The sequence below is a fragment of the Tamandua tetradactyla genome, chromosome 10, assembly GCF_023851605.1.
Source record: "Tamandua tetradactyla isolate mTamTet1 chromosome 10, mTamTet1.pri, whole genome shotgun sequence".
Taxonomy (NCBI): Eukaryota; Metazoa; Chordata; class Mammalia; order Pilosa; family Myrmecophagidae; genus Tamandua; species Tamandua tetradactyla.
In genome coordinates, this window is record NC_135336.1 from 88,057,325 (window position 1) to 88,076,279 (window position 18,955).

An 18,955-nucleotide genomic window follows, 5' to 3' on the forward strand; every position below is an offset into this window, starting at 1 on the left:
ACCGGCATTATACATCAGCAGCGATAGTGTTAGGAAGAAATTGGAAAAATACTTTTTCAAACTTCTGAGGGAAAATGATTTTCAACCTACAATTTTTTATACACTCAAAGTATTTCTTAGGTTACAGAGTGAAATAAAGGCATTTGGGGCTATTTCTCAGAAATAATTAGTAGAGGCTATATTGCAACTAAATATACGAGTCCTAGAAAAAAACATGGGGAGCTATAAATGGGTGGATCAGAGAACCAGTAAAATATGTAGTTAAGCCAAATTCACTGTTATGGGTTGGATTATGTCCCCCCACCCCCACCCCACCCTATACACACACACAAAAAGATATGTTGAATTCTTAATCTGGTACCTGTGAATGTGAATCTATTTGGAAATAGGAATTATTTAAATTAAAATGAGGTCATGCTGATTTAGGGTGGGCCCTTAAACCAATGACCAGTGTCCTTATAAGAAGGGGCAGACACAGAGAGAAGAAGGCCATGTGACAGGGGAGGCAGAATTGAGTTATGTCACAAGCTAATTAAGGCAAAGGATTGCTGGTCACTGCCAGAAGCCAGAAGAGTGGAAAGGGTCAGATTTTTCCCTACAGACTTAAGAGGGAACAAGGCCCTTCTGACATTTTGATTTCAGATTTCTAGCCTCCAGAATTGTGACACAATAATTATCTGACGTTATAAGCCATCCAGTTTACCATTCTTTGCTATGGAATCCTAGCAAACTAAGACTGCTGTTTTTTAAAAATTAAAAAAGAACTATCTAAATATTAGATGATGTCAGTGTGGAAGGTGAGGGTGTGGAGACACTGAGAAAGAGACAAGTGAAGGCTTTCCAGAATTTCTATCCTTATAAGAGAGGATATGATGTTGACCAATGGGAAGATTGTGAGAAAATTGGGGTTTGGGGGGTGTGGTAGTTAGATTCAGTTGTCAGCTTGGCCAGGTGAAGGCACCTAGTTCTGTTGCTGTGGACATGAGCCAATGGTACGTGAACCTCATGTGTTGCTGATTACATCTGCAGTCAGCTAGGAGGCGTGCCTGCTGCAATGAATGACGTTTGACATAATTGGTTGGTGCTTAAATGAGAGAGCAGCATAGCACAGCCCAAGCAGCTCAGCCCAGGCCTTTGGAGATGCAGAAAGAAGTCACCCCGGGGAAAGTTGTCAGAACCCAGAGGCCTGGAGAGAAGGTCAGCAGAAACCATCCTGTGCTTTCCCACGTAAGGAAGACCCTCAGTTGAATGTTGGCTGCCTTTCCTCTAAAGAACTAACAAAATAAATCCCCTTTTATTAAAAGCCAATCCATCTCTGGCGTGTTGCATTCCTGCAGCTAGCAAACTACAACAGGGGACTGCATGTGTGTGTATGTGTGAGTGTGTTTCAAAGTGTAAGGTTGAAAGACTGCCAGTAAAAGGACAAAGACATAGTAGGAAAATGGAAACTAAAAGAAAGGAGAGTTGTGTAGTTATTTTCAGACAAGTCTGAATTTATATTACAAAACTTTAAGCAAGAAAAAGATGGTAACTTGATAGTAATCATAATCCTCAATGAAGGTGTATCCAATTACCATAGCATCTGTGCCAGTTTGAATCTGTTGTATACCCCAGAAAAGCCAGGCCCTTTAATCCTATACAATATTACTCAGTGGGATCTGTTTTATTGTTTCCAAAGAGATGTGACCCACCCAATTGTGGGTGGTAACTTTTGATTAGATGATTTCCATGGAGATGTGCCCCTACCCATTCAGGATGGGGTTGCTTTCTGGAGCCCTTTAAGAGGGAACCGCTTTGGAAAATGCTCAGAGCCAAGAGAGCCAAGAGAGCCACACAGCAAGAGATCTTTGGAAATGCAGAAAGAGAAAGATATCCCCGGGTATCTTTATGAAAGGAGAAACCAGGAGAGAAAGTTAGCAGACATCACCATGTACCTTTCCAGCTGACAGAGGTGTTCTGGACTCATTGGCCTATTTTGAATCAAGGTATCTTTCCCTGGTGCCTCAGTTTGGACATTTTGCACCCTTAGAACTGTAAACTTTCAACTTAATAATTTCCCTTTTTGAAAGCTGTTCCATTTCTGGTATATTACATTCCAGCAACTTACAAACTAAGACAGCATTCAATTAATATAGCATCAAAACTCAAAAAGCAAAAATTGTCAAGAAATATAAGTAGACAAAAGCCTTCTCACAATAGAAGACTTTAATTCACTTCATTCAAGTCATAAAAGATTAACTAGACATAAAGTAAGATTGTAGAAGATCTAAAAAAACTAATAAAGTAGGGGGTGTGAGGGTAGTTCAGTGGTAGAATTCTCACCTACCATGGAGGAGACCTGGGTTTGATTCCTGGCCCATGCACTTCCCCAAAACAAACCAAACAAACAAACAAAAAGCAAATGAAATTCAACAGATGGTGCTACAATAACAGGACACTCACATGGAAAAAGGAAGAAATGTGACCCCACCATTAGCATACAAAAAAAACACCCAAAAAACTAATAAGGTAGATTCAATTAATATAGTGAAGTCTATACCTTGAAACCAGAAAATTTAATTTTCAACAGCAGAGTGAGAAAAACTTTCTAAGCACAAGAACCAGAAACAAAATAAAATAGATTTAATAAATATCTCTACAAAAGCTTTTAAATATCTGCATAGCAAAAGGGACATCCAAATCAATAGGTTAAGCCCTTGATCTTGAGGCTTGCTCTTGTGAAGCTTATGTACATAGTGGAGAAGCTTAGCCTACTTCTAGGTATGCCTAAGAGTTACTTCCAGAGGACCTCTTTTGTTGCTCAGATGTGGTCTCTCTCTCTCTCTCTAAGCCCAACTCTGCAAGTGAAATCATTGCCCTCCTCTCTATGTGGGACATAACATCCAGGGGTGAAAGTCTCCCTGACAGCATGGGAGATGACTCCCAGGGATGAGGCAGGCCCTGGCACTATGGGACCAACAATGCCATCCTGACCAAAAGGGGGTAAAGAAGTGTAACAAAACAAATCAGTAGCTGAGAGAGTTCAAATAGAGTCAAGAGGCTACTCTGGAGGTCACTCTAAGCAAGCTTCAGGTGGGCATTGCTACCAATCAGAGCTTGCCTAACCCCAACTAAAACCATTCCTGCCAATCCTAAAGAACACATAGGGCATTATATAAGATTCTTCAAAGGTTCTATGCACTAGGGTAACTTTCCAGAAACCTACAACCTCCAGATGGCTCCCTGGACCAGATAAGTCCTGAAATGCAGAGGGGCCAGCCTCTCCAGAACATCAACTAATACCATTCCCCTATCTCATATTATTGACAGCCCCTTCTAGTATGAAAAATCTAAATGGGCATACTTCAAATACCCCTAAAGAGTGGGAAAAAGATCAAAGGTGATGGTAGAATTATACAGAGAAGGTAGGATGTAACAAATAAGTATGATTGTGGAATCATTATACTGATATTTCTTTTAGTCTTCAGTATCTTAGAGCAGCTAGAAGTAAAAATCGTGGAATTGTAACCCATACCAAACTCTGAATTCTGTTCTACAATTATTTGTTACAATATGCTTTGCAATTTATTGCTTTTTTGTATATATGTTATTTTTCACAAAAAAGAAAAAAAGTCAATTGTGATGATAAATGTGCAGCTATATGATGATAATGTGAACCACTGATTGTACACTTTGGATGATTACATGGTATGTGAATATATAATATATAGCAATATAAAATAATCTTGAAAAAATCAAAATGCAATACACAAACTGGGGAAAAATATGCCTAACATGTATGAGAAATTTCCATATGGTAGACATTTTTGTTTTTCTTGCTCAGCATCCATACTGGTACCACTATTTCACACTAGGGATCCCACCCCTCAACTTTCTGGCTGTGTGGTTGGGGTGACATTCAGCCCCAGCCCCAGGGAGGTGACCTGTGACATAGACCTAATCATTTAATCTCCTGGGTCACAGGACTCACCCAAGTATGAGCACATGACCCATTTAGGGCCAATGAAAAGGAATGAATGACAGGACTGTTTGTGAGAAAATATAAATAATTGTCAATTCTGGTGGCAAGTATAGCGGGTGTTAAAAAAAGGTAGGGGTACATGGTGACTGAATTAACAGAAAACAGGAAACTGACCTGACCCGACGAAACTGACCTAGCCTTTCCCGGCTGATTGAACTTCACCCACCTCGGCGAACTGGAGAGCCCCACCTGCATATTCCAAACAATGTCTGAAGGAAACCAAATGTCTAACCACAAACATGTAACCACAAAGACATTGTTCTTTTGTTTTCTATTTTTCTCGATTTCAACAAACCCTGCTCTATAAATATGCCACTCTCTCTCCCCTTAGCAGGGCTCTCGGTTCAGTCAGTCCCCCAGGCTTGACTGTTCTTCCCGCCATCCCTCTCAAGCTCTCTAATAAAGCTTGCCTTGATCCATTGAGGGCTATCCTCTCCTTCTTTTCGAGCATTCTCCTCCTCTGCACTCCTTCACTCCTCCCCTACACTCCCTCACTTTCCTTTCACTCGGGTGGTTCAGTGGCTGAATGCTCGCCTTCCACGGAGGAGACTCGGGTTTGATTCCCAGACCATGCATGCAAAAAAAAAAAAGGTAGTCCAAGTACTTTTCTGTATTTTTATTTCTCAAATTTAAAAAATTATATGTAGAAATGTCTTATTAGAAAATAAACTTCAAAAAAGGACAGCCTGCAAATAACTGAGCAGGCTAACAACCTATGGAAGGTACCCAAAAAGTCAGAGATGGAACTATTTTAAAAGGCACCAAATCTAGCCAATTTTATGGGTGAAATCTACCAAATGTTCAAGAACTAGTATCTTCTTTCATGCTATGACTTTGGATAACACTGATAAAAACAAAGTTAGAATAGCATTCCAAATTCAACAGGGTAGTAAAAGAAACATGCATCACGTTGCTTGAATAAGGTTTATAAACAGAGTGCATTCATAATACAACATTAGGAAGGCAACACATGGAACAGACTACAGTAAAAATAAAGAGAAAAAATTTAATCTTAAATTTAAAATTTTACCTTTCAATTAATGTAAAAAAAAGGGCACTTGTAAAACTTAGTGTCAATATGGATTTTTGTTAAATCATTGCAAACTAAAACAAAAGAAAACTAATAGAAGAGCTATTAGAAACATTCCCATTAAAGTCACAAATAATTAAGGATGCTCACTATCAATTGCCAGTCCATACAATGAAATAAGTATAGCTAGCCTAAAGAAGCAAACGCCAATAGCTGCAGACTACATAATTGCCTACTTATACACTCCAAAGGCACCAACCGAAAACCAGTTAGGATTAATAAAACCTCATGCGACTCCGCGCCGCTGGCGCCCCGCCCCCACGCCCGGGCCTGCGAGCGTGCGCGCGCGCGCTCCCAACGCATGCGCGTGGGACGGAGAGGAGAAAGATGGCTGCCTCCAGTCTCTCCACTCCTTTGTACGGGCATGTGGGGCACGGAGTCTTCAGCGAGGTGTACGAGCCCGCGGAGGACACATTCCTGCTGCTGGACGCGCTCGAGGCGGCCGCGGCGGAGCTCGCGGGGTGCGAGGAGAACTAGGGGCCCCGCGGGGGAGGGCCGGCTTGTGCTGGCTTGGCGGCGGCGGCGGAAGATTGGGAAAGGCCGGTCGCCGCCCTCAGCTCGACGAGGCAGTGTCTGTGCACTTGCTAATGATTGACACCTGGACGCTGTAAATGAGGCTTTTCCTGGAGACACACGTATTGAGAGTGTGCCAGGAATCGTTCTTCATTTGCTAGGGTGTTGCCTTGGTCTCATGAGCTCCTGGCCTCCTTTCCATGCCATGATGTATTTCTTTTCAGCTGTTAATGTGAAGGGCCTCTGCCCCCGAGCAGCGATATTATAACACGTTATAAAATATTTTTTCTTCGTAGTTTTAAAAATTTATAGTGAATATTAAAACCCACATGTTTTTTTATTTACTCAGTACATGAAAAGCACTCTTGCAACCGGAGAGCAGAAAAAGGAAATAAGGTTGTGAGAAAACGAATTGGGGAATATTTTATAAAGGGCTCTACGCACTCAGAAACAAATTCTGCTCAGTAGCAGCGCTGCCCACTACAGTAGTCGGTAGCCGCTCGCTACCTATGACTGAGCACATGAAATGTGGCTGGTGCAACTGAGGAACTGAATTTTCCATTTAATTATAAGCAATTTAAATGGTTACATGTAACAAGTGGCTACCTTATTGCGCAGCGGAGTCTATGGAATCTACAATAGCACCTTATAAATATAAGCGCTTGTAGAAGTGCTCACTATAAATTTTGAATTAGTGTACTGAGAAGAATGAATAGCTAAACTGTAGGTTTTTTGTTTTTTTTTTTTTTGTAAGAGTAATTTGGGTATTTCAATTTATTTAAAGATCAAAATTTGGCCTGGATTTTCCCAGGATAAAACCAACAGCTGGCAGGTTTCAAAGATCTATATTGTATTCATTTAGCCCTCTTGAACTTGGTCAGATTTTTCCATATATAAAATGCCACAACTCTTTATTTCATTGTAAAAGATGAAACTTTGGAGGTTACTGGAATATGGAGTGGAACAGTACTGATTTATAACTTGTCTTTTATTCTCAAGATAGCCCAGAAAGATTTATGAGCACAAATTGGATTGCAAAGTATACTGTAAAAAAGGAACTGGTTTTGTTATAAAATCTTGGGTGTTTCTGGCCTTGGAATTCTAATTACTATGAGTCCATAGTAGTTATTTTCAGATAGATGCTGCATGATAATATTCTCTGACCATAATAAAGGCTTGTCACATATGTGGGCTGTTCCAAAAGTTAGACTTCTAATGTTGATTATTGTTGGTTAGTTGTTTAGGGGAGTTAGGTGGAAGGACAACTAGAGAAGCCCTTGCATCTCATCAGTCATTTCTATAAAGGGGATATAACCCATGCTTTTGTTGCACGTATGAGATTGTAAGTAAGTAAATACATCTGATTGAAGGATAAAATACAGCACAGTGAAGATTTTATTATTAATAGCATTCTTAGATTATTCTTAATAACGTTCTAAGACCAGATACTCAGTATTTTCCTATTTCAGCATATAGCTGTCCAAAAATGGGATTCATTTGCTTCTCTACATCTATTATCAGTAGAATGGAAGACATTTTTTTTCTAGGTATGCTAATGAATTATGAATGTTATATCCTTAAAACATGATAGAGAAAACATTTCAAATTTTTGTAATACTGCTAACCCTATCATTTTAGAAAATGCTATACTGTAAGCAGTTTGTTGGAAGAGACTATCTATCCTATCATTATTTCTACCCTAAATTAGCATAATTCCATAGTTCTTATGTAATGTTATGTTGAAATTAATTGTAGGCCACCTATTATATTCCTATTTTGTGGATTTAAAATAAATTACACACCCAAAATTTTAACAATTTTTTTATTATGCAGCATTAAACTTCAGCACAAAGTGGTTATAAGTTATTTTTATAAATTTTATATTTCTGTATATTGGCAGGTGAGTAGTGATGCTAGAGAAATATATACATTAAAACTAGCATGAGAATTATCCTTTATGAAGTATATTTTGATCCTATTGTACTAATTTATTTTGTTTTATTTTTAGAGTGGAAATATGCCTTGAAGTAGGTTCAGGGTCTGGTGTGGTATCTGTCTTCCTAGCCTCAATGATAGGACCTCAGGCATTGTACATGTAAGTGTAAGTATATCAAATTCATCCAGATCTTCCAGTGAAAGAATCACTATAAGTCTGATTGTTTAAATGAAGTAATTTTTGTAAGTAATATGTTTCTGATAGTGTTTATTTAAATGTAAAGCCCAGAATGCAAATTATGCTTCCCCAGAAATGATATTTGCATATGTAAAACTGCTCCATCATACTGCATAATTATAGGATGAGCATAATTTTTGGTCATTGTACAGCTGAATCTATTTTTAGGTAAGTAATTTCATTATCAAAAAAATGGAAAAGTTTCTTAAACTTTTTATAGCAAATGTGAAAACAAAGTATAAAAACTAATATTAAAATCACCTATAAAATTTACCACACATGGTCTAAGTATATTTCCACCTAGTTTTTATTTTTTTATTTCCTATGAAATTAGTTTCATATTATAGTATGAGCCTTTCCCCATCAAAGATCCTTTTTAAATTTTTGGCGGCTGCATAGCATTCCTTCATTGGATATATCATAATTTAATAATTTCCTTGGGATGGTTTGTGCATGTGTATGTGTTCTACTCTTGGACAGTATGTCAATAATATAATCTTTTTCATTACACTAAATTTTTGTTCTTCTTTGTTTGCCATTATTAAAACATATTTTTTTCCTAAAACTGCTCTATGTAGAAAAAAATTCCTTGAATTTTTAAGTAACAGGTTTGACGCTTAGACATAGGAAATATTTTGTTCTTTTTCTGCTTATAGGTGTACCGATATCAACCCTAACGCAGCAGCATGTACCCTGGAGACAGCACGCTGTAACAGAGTCCACATTCAACCAGTAATTACAGATTTGGTAAGCTGTTAATCCTTATCCCATTATAATTAATTTTTTTTTTCAAATAAGCTAAAGTCAAGATGACTTGGATCAAAGGACTATGAGTAATTTTTAACCCACTAAACAGCACACCCCCATTCAAAGTAAATTGTTGACTACTATGCTCCATTTGCCCTACAATTCAAATGAAATTTTTATTGACTTATATAGGTCAGGTTTCTTTAGGTCAGAAGTGAGAGAACCCAGTTCAAGCTAGGGTTCTAGCTTGACTTAAACATTAAAAAGGACAATTTATTTGGTTTCTGTTGCTGGGAATCCCAAGATTTGATAACTTCAGGCACAGCAAGTTTCAAGGACTCAAAATGTTATGGGCAACTTTTTCTTGGCTCTCAAATTCTCTCTGGTTGTTCTATTCCTAGATAGCCTTTCCCTTGGTGATAGAAAGGTGTTTGCATATCTATATCTTATTTTTTAGCTACCCCCAAGGAAAGAAACCCTTTCTACTCAGTTACTCTAGCAAAAGTCCCAGAATGAGTATCTTTTGGCTCAACATGGGTTGTATTTCTATCTCTCGATCTCTCACTGTGGCAAACTGGTATGGAATATGGAGATGATTAGGTTAGGTCTGAGTCGTATTCCTACCCAGGTTGCTGGGTCGAGATAAATCTTAGCTAAGACATTGGATTGAGAATGAGAGGAGGTGGAGCTTCCACAATTAAAGTCAAGGAAATGTAATCAGAAGAAAGGGGGAGCGAGTGCTGGGCAGGTGAAAAAACAAATGACAATTACAGAACTATGGTTTTATTTTAAGAAGTTACGCCTTTTTTGTTTCCCAGCTGCTAAAACAAATACCATACATTGGGTTGGCTTAACAACAGGAATTTATTGACTCTAGGTTTCAGAGGCTAAAAGTCTTGATTTCTCCTAACCAGCAATCTTTGGGTCCTTTGGCTTTTCCATCACTTGGCAGTTCACATGACAGCATCTTCTTTCTCTTTCAGTTCACTTCCAGCTTTTGGCTACTTACTCGCTATGGCCTCCTCTTCTGTATCCAGTTTCCTTTGTTTATAAAGGCTTCAGCCATACTGGATTCAAGCCTACCCTTATTCAGTCTGGGCAAACCTTAATTAATAATATCTTTAAAGGTCCTATTTACAAATGGGTTTACACCCACAGAACCAGAGATTGAACCTGAACATACCTTTTATTGGGAATGTGATTCAATCCCCAACATACCTCATGCATTTTTAAGTTGAAAGTTTTTTTTAAATATTTTAAATTATATTTCAAGTCTTGGGTAATTTCGAATTATTTTAGTTATAAATGTGAAATGCCTTCTTTTAAGCAAAAATCATAATAGCATGTACCAAATGGGCATAAGAAATATAAAATGTTTTCATGTCCTTCCTGACCTTACACTCATGAGAGTAGGTAGTTTTCCTGCTTTAATTCACATATGATTTTCTAGCTAAGAGGGAATTAAACTAAAGATGCAAGAAATTCTTGACATATTATTGGAAGTAGTTACTGCTGTTAAAAACTACATAATAAGAAAGGTACTGAAGTGATCTACATGAGATTAGTTTGGTGATTTTGATTTTTTAATTTTTTAACTTGTTTCTTTGATGTATCCATAATTAATATTAGTATTAAAATATGTGGTTGTGATAGAACAATAAACTTAGAGGTAGAAAAAACTCAGAACATCTGTTTCTTTTTAACAGATGTGGAAGCTGAGGTGAGATAATCTTTTGAAGATCACATAGCTAATCAAGTAGTAAGTTGAGAATTAGTAAATTCAGACCTTCTGAATCCTAATTTCAAGACCCCACAGCTGTCTTAGGACATGAGTGGTAGTTGTCCAGGCCAGAATCAGTTCTTCAGTAAAGTTGACCTGATGCCTGGTATTACCTCATAACAAAGAGATGAGCAAGATATAGAACATAGGTATTCTGATCAATTTACAAAAATCTTCACAATCACCTATATTCAGAATACTGTGCATAGATTATCTTATCTGTCATATATAGAAGATATTGCCTATTTGTAGGCAAATAAAAATTATTACTGTCTTCATAAAAAATAAAAGCACTTTCATTATATTTCACTTTTAGGTTTACTATAAAGCTTTTTTTTTAATTTGTGTGACATTTCCTTACATTCTTCAAACAGACTGAACATAATATTACCTTTTATTGCTTCAGGGTCATTAATATGAATATCAATTAATATTTGGTGCTATATACTGTAATAACTAAGGCTTTTTAAGGCATATATGCCTTTATGCTAAACTTCATTGATTTTAAGTTTGTATTTTCTCTCGTCTATCTTTTCACCTGCTACATGTTTTCATATTTCACTGCTACTAGTTATAATACTTCCTCTTTCCTCATCTCTCTTCTAAAAAAACCAATTTAGTTAAACTTGTATTTAAACTAAATTAAGGGACTCTGAATAACTGTCTCTCATATGAATAAAGTATATGTATATTTCTGTATGGATTTAAACACCTTGTCAGAGGGTTTTTTGCTTATTTCTCAAGTTTTGGATGTATTCCAGGGTTTTGGATATATTCCAGGCATGGGAGACTTAATATCAATTTTCCCCTTTAAGATCCAGTATTATAATGACTATTACTATGTAATATCTCAGGGGCCATCATAAACAATTTAAAAGCAAATTCTTTTCTAATTCCTTACCCAGCATTTCTGGAAATTACATATTGTAATTGTTTTTGCAATTTGAGAAACTTAATTTCTTTATGGAATTGAAAACAAAATTTTTGGTTATTTTAAATGTATTTCTTCATGCTACAGTGTTACCAGAGAGAACTGCAGATTAATGATCCCCTCCTACTTGGCGACAGGGTTTCAGCTGAATTATATTCTCCCAAAATGGTTACCTTTGCTCTTTTTTTTTCACCATTAAGTTTGCTAAGGATTTTGCAAATTAATCTTTCATCAGATTAAGGAGGTTCCCTAAGAGTGTTTTTTTTTATCAAGTTTTTTTCTATTTCAAATAAGGTGAGCCTATGATTTTCTTCTTATTTAATTGTTAATGTGGTAAAAGGCTCTATCGATCAGACCAGTGAGAGTTTGCTTTGAGAATAACCCCACTCCATAGTCTCAGTGCTCGACACGACAGTCCTGGCCAGCTCACACTTTCTGCCGTGGTGCCAGGGGGCCCTGTGCTGTCTCCTTTTTCATTCCAGACCTGAGGTTCTTGGGGAAGCTGTTCCTTGAGCCCTGCTCTTGGTGGCAGAGGAGCTGCTTTATTTACAGTTCACCCTTACTACTGGGATAGTCCTTGAGGGTTCTACCCAAAAGCTTTTTTTTTTTTAAATTTTGTAATTTTGTTTTTTTAAATACCAAAAAAACACCAAACAAACGCAAACATTCCTATTTTGATCATTCTGTTCTACATATATAATCAGTAATTCACAGTATCATCACGTAGTTGCATATTCATCATCATGAATTTTCTTTTTAAATGACTAGAGGAAAAAGTTAGCTCTGTAAACATCTCCTAAAAGATACTACTTAAGTGTCCTCTTTGAATTGCATAGTTAACAAGCTTATTAAAATGATAAAAACAGGATTGCTTTTCGAAGTCTGGATCAAATGGGAATTTGAAGGCAGTGATTCATAATATAGGCAAAGTAGCCCATTGACATGTGCGATACATAGGTGGTAAAACTGGGTTTTAAATCATTTTGAATTACATAATGTAGAAGCTATTCATTCCCTCTTTAGTTCTCTTTCAGCCATTCTGACTATATCAGGAAGTCTCAGTTGGTGCTATTCTTTAATACATTTTTAACACTTCAGGTGCCCTTTTAATAAAGGGGTCAGGCCTGGCCACGGCAACTATACCTTAATATGCTTTTTGGTTTATATTGCACTTATTCCTATAATCATTTCTGTTTCCAAAAAGTAATACTGGCTTCCCATTTTCAACAGTAATGTAGTCTCCTCTTACAGTAAATGTATTTAAATAACAAAACAATCTATTTAAAGAAAAATACCAAGTAAATAATGGTTGGTACCTGTTCAGATACAGGAAACATGTTAAAAAGTTAATTAATAAAGTTTTGGAAACACTGCCTTGAGAGTCTTACAGTTCACCCCAAAGAGCAGGTTCATAATTCAAAGGTAAGAAACAATACAAAGTGGCAATTGAAAGAAATGGCTTTAAGGGTGAGAACTCTTCGAGATAAAGTGTTTTTACTACACTATATCTATGAAGGCATTTAGTTATTTAATTCAAAGGAATAGTTAAAATGGCATTTTGCCATAACTGTGCTTTTCTTTTAAGAAGAGATTTTTCTTGTTCCATAGAAAATTGTACCCATCATAAAAAATGGCAAAATGCCGAACAACTGCTATTTTTAGTGTCTTTCCCCAAGATTTTCACTTGTTTCCTTAATATATAATTTTTAGCCAATAAAATTAAAAGTAACTAAAGTAGGAGAAAGCAAAAAAGAATCTACCTTCTAATGTTTTCTGTCGTAGCATAGAACATTTCTCTTGATTATATAAAATAAATATTTAAATAAGTAGTTAAAGCTTTCAAGTTGTTTCCAAATCTGTACATAACATTGTACAGAATTAGAGTTTGCTTCTTATTATTTCAGTGTCTAAAAGTGAACCCAAAGTGTGACCATGTGGGCTGTTGAAGAACAGAGGCTTGGCTCAACATTTTATGTTCATTCTGACAAATAGTTTAATTTCCTCATTTTTAATGAAATGTAAATATAAACATCTTTATCTGAATGAAAATGTAAAAATATCACCATTTCTGTGTTTAAGAAGTGTGATCTTCTAACGTGTTCTCTGAAATCGTGGAAGAGTACTTTTAAAGATATGTTTTTTATTTATATCTTAAAAATATATATCATTTATTTATTTGTTTTATTCAGAGTCTGGCTTAAAATTCTGATTATTATTGAATACGTTTAGGTCAAGGGCTTACTACCAAGGTTGAAAGAAAAAGTTGACCTTCTGGTGTTTAATCCTCCCTATGTAGTGACTCCACCTGAAGAGGTAAGACGTAACAAAATTTAATTAATATATTTGGCTATTTTTAGAGTCTAAAAATCAAATGAACTTCATCAGATAGCATCAGTCAGCTGCTGTTAACCCAACATACTCAAGTTTTACACTTCATTATCAGTAATCAGATGCTGTTGGTAGACATAGGAAAGAAACCTAAAGCTAATAGAAATACAAACTGTGGTCCAAATCTACCCTTACAAATCGGGGCACTGGTGTTTAAATGTGTGTGTATATAAATATGTATCATGAATCACAAATTTGCCAAGCAAATATTCTTAATTAAGGTTAAATTCACAAAGGAATTCTTTCTGAAAGTCTTCTACTCTCTCACTTCACCATAAAATAGGTTTCTTCCTTTCACAGATAAAACCAGAAAATAGGAGAGGGAAACTAATTTTCATTTCAGATAGGAAAGAGAATTAATCTTGAAGTACATGATTTTAAAAATCCAAATAATGAAAAATTAGACTGTATTAACCATTTCCCTACTTAAAGAGAGAATGGTCAAGGCAGACAAAGTTTAATAATGGATTAAGCGTTCCTTTTAATTATTGTGCCTTTTTATTCCTTGATACTTACTCTCTGACAAGACTGACAAACGACACATTCACCTCTACTAAGATGGGAAGGATCCATACAGTTACTATCACTACTAGTGGCAGTTAAATGAATAAGAAGGCCCTGCTGACATATGAGCTCATATGGGAAAGAAGGAAGCTAATTGTCATAAGGTGAACAGCAGTTGAGGGAAAAGCAATTGGATAAAACTCTTTGGGAAAGCACTGTAAGAATAACTATTAAGAGGGATAAAATTTTTCAGCCCAGTAATCTCAGTCCTTGAAATCTTAACATTAGAAAATCATTCAAAAAAAGGAAAATTAAAATTTCACAAGAATATGTTCATTGTGTCATCTTTTTGATGCATGTAATATGAAAAAAAAATATGTAACTGAAGAAAAACAATTGAGTAACAATGGTATATCACATCTATAAACTACTGAGAATAAAAGGAGGAGATGCAGGGTATGGGGTGACCTGAATGGCTTCCTTTCTCCTGTTTCTTAGTACACTGCTGTGTGCTCCTGAGCCTTGCAGCTGCTTGGACCTGCACAGATGATTGAGTGTAGGTAATGCCTTGGGTTCTGTTGTGGTCCCAGCAGAAAGAGAACTAGTGTTATTCCTTTCCCATGAATTGAACACTTAACTGGAGAGCAGGATCAGAGTGCAACACAGCAAAAGATTTCCTGAAGCTTACAAACATGTTTTACAAACTAAAACATTAAGAAATGAATTAAAAGATAATGTAGTCACTATGAAGACCTGATCTGGAAACCCAGTGAAAAATATTTTAGTGCACAGAGGTGATGATAAATAAAGGGAATGAAATCACAAAGGTAAAAGATAAAAAGAACAGAGCCAGTATATAGATTATACAAATAATAGGAGTTTGTTCATATGAAAATATGCTCAAACTTGGTACAACAAGAAACATGAGCTGTTTGTACCTGTGATCTCTCAGGGATCAAGAGCTGGTGCAGCAGTAGTCCCAGGTAGTGAGCAAACAGAAGACCACCAGAGCTTGTGACTCCTGGCACAGGATGGTGATTGTTCTAGTTTGCTAGCTGCCGGAATGTAACACACCAGAGACAGATTGGCTTTCAATAAAAGGGGATTTATTTCATTAGTTCTTCAGAGGAAAGGCAGCTAACTTTCAACTGAGGTTCTTTCTTACCTGGGAAGGCACAGGGCGATCTCTGCTGACCTTCTCTCCAGGCCTCTGGGTTCCGATATCTTCCTTTCTGTATCTCTAAAGGTCTGAACCAAGCTGCTTAGTCTGTGCTATATTGAGCTCTCTCATTTAAGCACCAGCCAATTAAATCAAACATCATTCGTTGCAGCAGGCACACCTCCTAGCCAACTGCAGATGTAATCAGCAACAGATGAGGTTCACACACCATTGGCTCATGTCCACAGCAATGGATCTAGGCACCTTGACAACTGAATCTAACTATCACAGTGATGGCGTTCAGTGAGCCTTCCTCACAAAGACTGAAATCTCCCTGTCTGTGGCCCATAAGAATGTGATTGGTGCCAGGTGATTTTCCTGGAAGGTTGTCTCTGGTGTAAAGTAGATAAACATGGCTAGGCATCCCTGGGGAGGTCTACAAACAGGCCCAGCATAGAGGGCCTTAGTGCAGTTGGAGCAGAGTGACAAGAGACAGGCTTCAAAAATTGTCATCACTATGCACTTCGTTTAGATGTTACTTGCTGAAACATCTAGGGAATAAGCACCACCAAAATAAGGGAGTAAATGAAAGAGGAGGATGTGAAACCCAAGAAAAGAGAGAAGTGACCCCAAGAGAAAAGCAAAAGGAATTCTAGGGATGCCAGAAAAGGGAAGTCCCCAAGAGGAAAGCCTTAAAGAAAAACAGAACTGATCAATTTCCTAATATGATTAACTTTATGGAAACTATATTGAGAAGCTTACAATAGATGTGGGAATAATGGGAAATAAATAAAAGGAAAATTAAGCAAATGGACACAGTGAATGTCCATTAGTAACTAAATAAGATGTGGTACTTTGCCCCCATAAAATGTGCAGCCAATAAAATGATCGAATTAGAGCTATACAGGGTTACGTGAGAGATTTCCATAAGGCAATATTGAGTGAAAAAAAACAAGATGCAGGTCAGAATGCAGAATATAATCCCATCTTTGTAATACAATCACAAAAAGGAAAACGTTTGTATATGTCTGTGTGTGTGTGTGTGTAGAAGATGGAGGAGGGGCAGACATAACAATAAAAGGAAAAAATAAGGCTTTTTAAAAGCATGTGTATGAATATATATCTTCTTTGTAAACTATATATGCATATGGTTATAAGTATAAATAAATCATTTTAATGGAGAAACATGTCACGTTAAAGGACTAAAAGAAGAAGCATGATTATATATAAATTAATCTAAACTAAAAAATAAGGACAAAGACCATATAAGGAATACAACGAAAATAATTGTGCTGGGGGTTAAAGTAATTTTTGAGTGATTTCTTCTAAATATTTTCATTTTGGAAACAGTATATAATGGTAAAGATTTATAAAGATTTGTCATATTGTATAAACTCTCATAGGTTTCATTTCTAGAATATTATAAATTGTTAAAAAAATTGTTATAGGACTTCAGTACACCTTTATATAATACATGGATTCTTAAGAAATGTCTATGTGATTCATACTTTAAATAATCTAGAAGAGAGCCAGATCCAAGAGGGCATTTTGAAACTTTGTTTCTGTAAAGTAGATTTTTTATCTACTAAAGAAGAGCTCTCACTTCTACTTTCTTTGTAATTCTTCTAAGTTGAAGAATTACTGATGTTTCTCAATTTAAACATTGTAATAATAAAACTATTACTGTGCTCTTATGTGCATAAGTTTTAAGAACCTTAAATATCATTTTTCTTGCTTTTCTAATGCCACAGATAAGGGAGGAAACTAAATTTGCTAATTGCCCAAGGTCACACAGCTAGGAAAGGCGGAACTGATTGAGCCCAGGTAGTCAGAATCCATGCTTGCATTTAATTACTCTGAACATCGGTAAAATTCAAAAAATATTACTACTTGATGAATATTGTCAAAATATTCAGTGTGTGATTCTAAATGTAACTTTCAGTTCAAAGAAAAGTCTTTCTTATTGGTCACAGGTAGGAAGTCATGGAATAGAGGCAGCTTGGGCTGGTGGCAGAAATGGTCGAGAAGTCATGGACAGATTCTTTCTGGTGGCTTCGGATCTCCTTTCTCCAAGAGGAATATTCTATTTAGTTGCAATTAAAGAAAACAATCCAGGTAATACAACTCGGTTTATCTTTTAGTCATTTACTTTGTGAAAACAGAAAGCTAATCATCTAGAAGACTAAATTCATAAAGGAACCTGGGATGTTAATGAATTTAATCACTGATAACAGCTAATAATAACATATATAACTTCATGTTGCACGAGGAGAGAGATTTGTAAGATATTTTTCCAGTTTTAAAACGTATTATCTTGGCCATGGTACTCAGCAGGCAGAGTTCTCGCCTGCCTTACTGGAGACCCAGGTTCAATTCCCAGTGCCTGCCCATGCAAAAAACAAAAAGTATTATCTTTTGTTGAGGATGGCAGGTGAGAGGAGCCAATTCTTCCCCTAATTTATAAACTAAAATTAAAATACAATATTTTTTCTAAATACCTCACCTTCAATGTTGTAAATTTTCTCTCCACCTTCTAGTGGCCATATCCTTGACAATTCTCTATATTTTCTTTAGTTCACTTAATGTTTTATCATGAAAGCTGTCTTATGGTACAGGTTTTTATGGCTTGGTTTTCAGTTTGCTTTCTAAGTAAATTGACCATCTTATTTTTTTCTGTGCATCTCAAGTTAATTTTTATCTCATACCTTAGGTCTTTGATCCCAAAATCACATCATGATTTACTATTCTTCTTTTTTTTTGGTAACAAAATTTTCTTAGTTCAGTCTTTTTAGTTTTATTTATTTCTTAAAGGAATTATTTGTTTTATAAAATGCTCCTGAAAGAAACAAGCTACCTCATTTACTTTTACTACGTGATAGAAAATAGTTCAGTTTGTGCATACTGTAGCTGATATTTTTTAATCCAAAAACAAAGATTTGGACATAGAGTGGAGCAAATAAAAAGCTGATCACTGGCTATAATAACAAGTCTAATTAGTGTTTCTGTTGAGTCCATAATAAGCTATCCCTGCAAAGCAGGCTGTTCTACTGATTAAAATCCTCAGGAACACTTTGAAAATACAAAATATTCCCATCTAAGTCCATGTTCACTTTAATAGAAATTTAACTTATGCATTGTTTTCTAGGATGAAATAATTTCTAAATAGCCTGTATTTACCATATAATTAAATTTTGTTTAGTTATTGATCATACATAGTTCACCAAATGATTTAATTGGATTTTATATTTTGTTTTAACTTTCATTTTAGAAGAAATTTTGAAAACAATGAAGAAAAAAGGTCTTCAGGGCACAACTGTACTTTCCAGGCAAGCAGGCCAAGAAATTCTTTCAGTCCTCAAGTTCACTAAATCTCCATATACAATGTGTGGTGAGAGCTAATGAAAGCTGAATGCATTCAGCATAGTTTTAAACTGGTCCTCCCTTGGTTTGCGTGGAAATTTGTGTGGAATTTATCATAAAATAAAGGTGGAAGGGTGGGGCATATCCCTTCACCCAGGAATTAGGTCTACGGAAATATTTGCACAAGTACAAATAAATATGTGTATTATATGTAAAATTATATATTTCTATTACGAGTGTACAGCCATTTAAAACAGTGAATCCGGTCTATATATACTGAACCATCTTT

The 18,955-nt window shown here is 36.0% G+C and overlaps 1 protein-coding gene across 1 annotated transcript; it reads left to right on the forward strand.

Moving 5' to 3' along the window:
• The first annotated feature begins 5,424 nt into the window (after positions 1–5,424).
• Positions 5,425–18,944, forward strand: HEMK2 (HemK methyltransferase 2, ETF1 glutamine and histone H4 lysine). Its single transcript, XM_077118789.1, has 6 exons — positions 5,425–5,572; positions 7,633–7,719; positions 8,454–8,544; positions 13,485–13,568; positions 17,280–17,421; positions 18,575–18,944. The coding sequence occupies exons 1-6, from the start codon at positions 5,439–5,441 to the stop codon at positions 18,703–18,705; spliced, it is 669 nt and encodes a 222-aa protein (XP_076974904.1). The 5' UTR covers positions 5,425–5,438; the 3' UTR covers positions 18,706–18,944.
• The last annotated feature ends 11 nt before the right edge of the window (positions 18,945–18,955 follow it).

Excerpts from the sequence above, each read along its gene's own strand:
- HEMK2 (XM_077118789.1), top strand. The coding sequence starts at position 5,439 with ATGGCTGCCTCCAGTCTCTCCACTCCTTTGTACGGGCATGTGGGGCAC. Across the intron at positions 7,720-8,453 it reads GGACCTCAGGCATTGTACAT|GTGTACCGATATCAACCCTA; the intron begins GTAAGTGTAAGT and ends TTCTGCTTATAG. Across the intron at positions 17,422-18,574 it reads AATTAAAGAAAACAATCCAG|AAGAAATTTTGAAAACAATG; the intron begins GTAATACAACTC and ends CTTTCATTTTAG.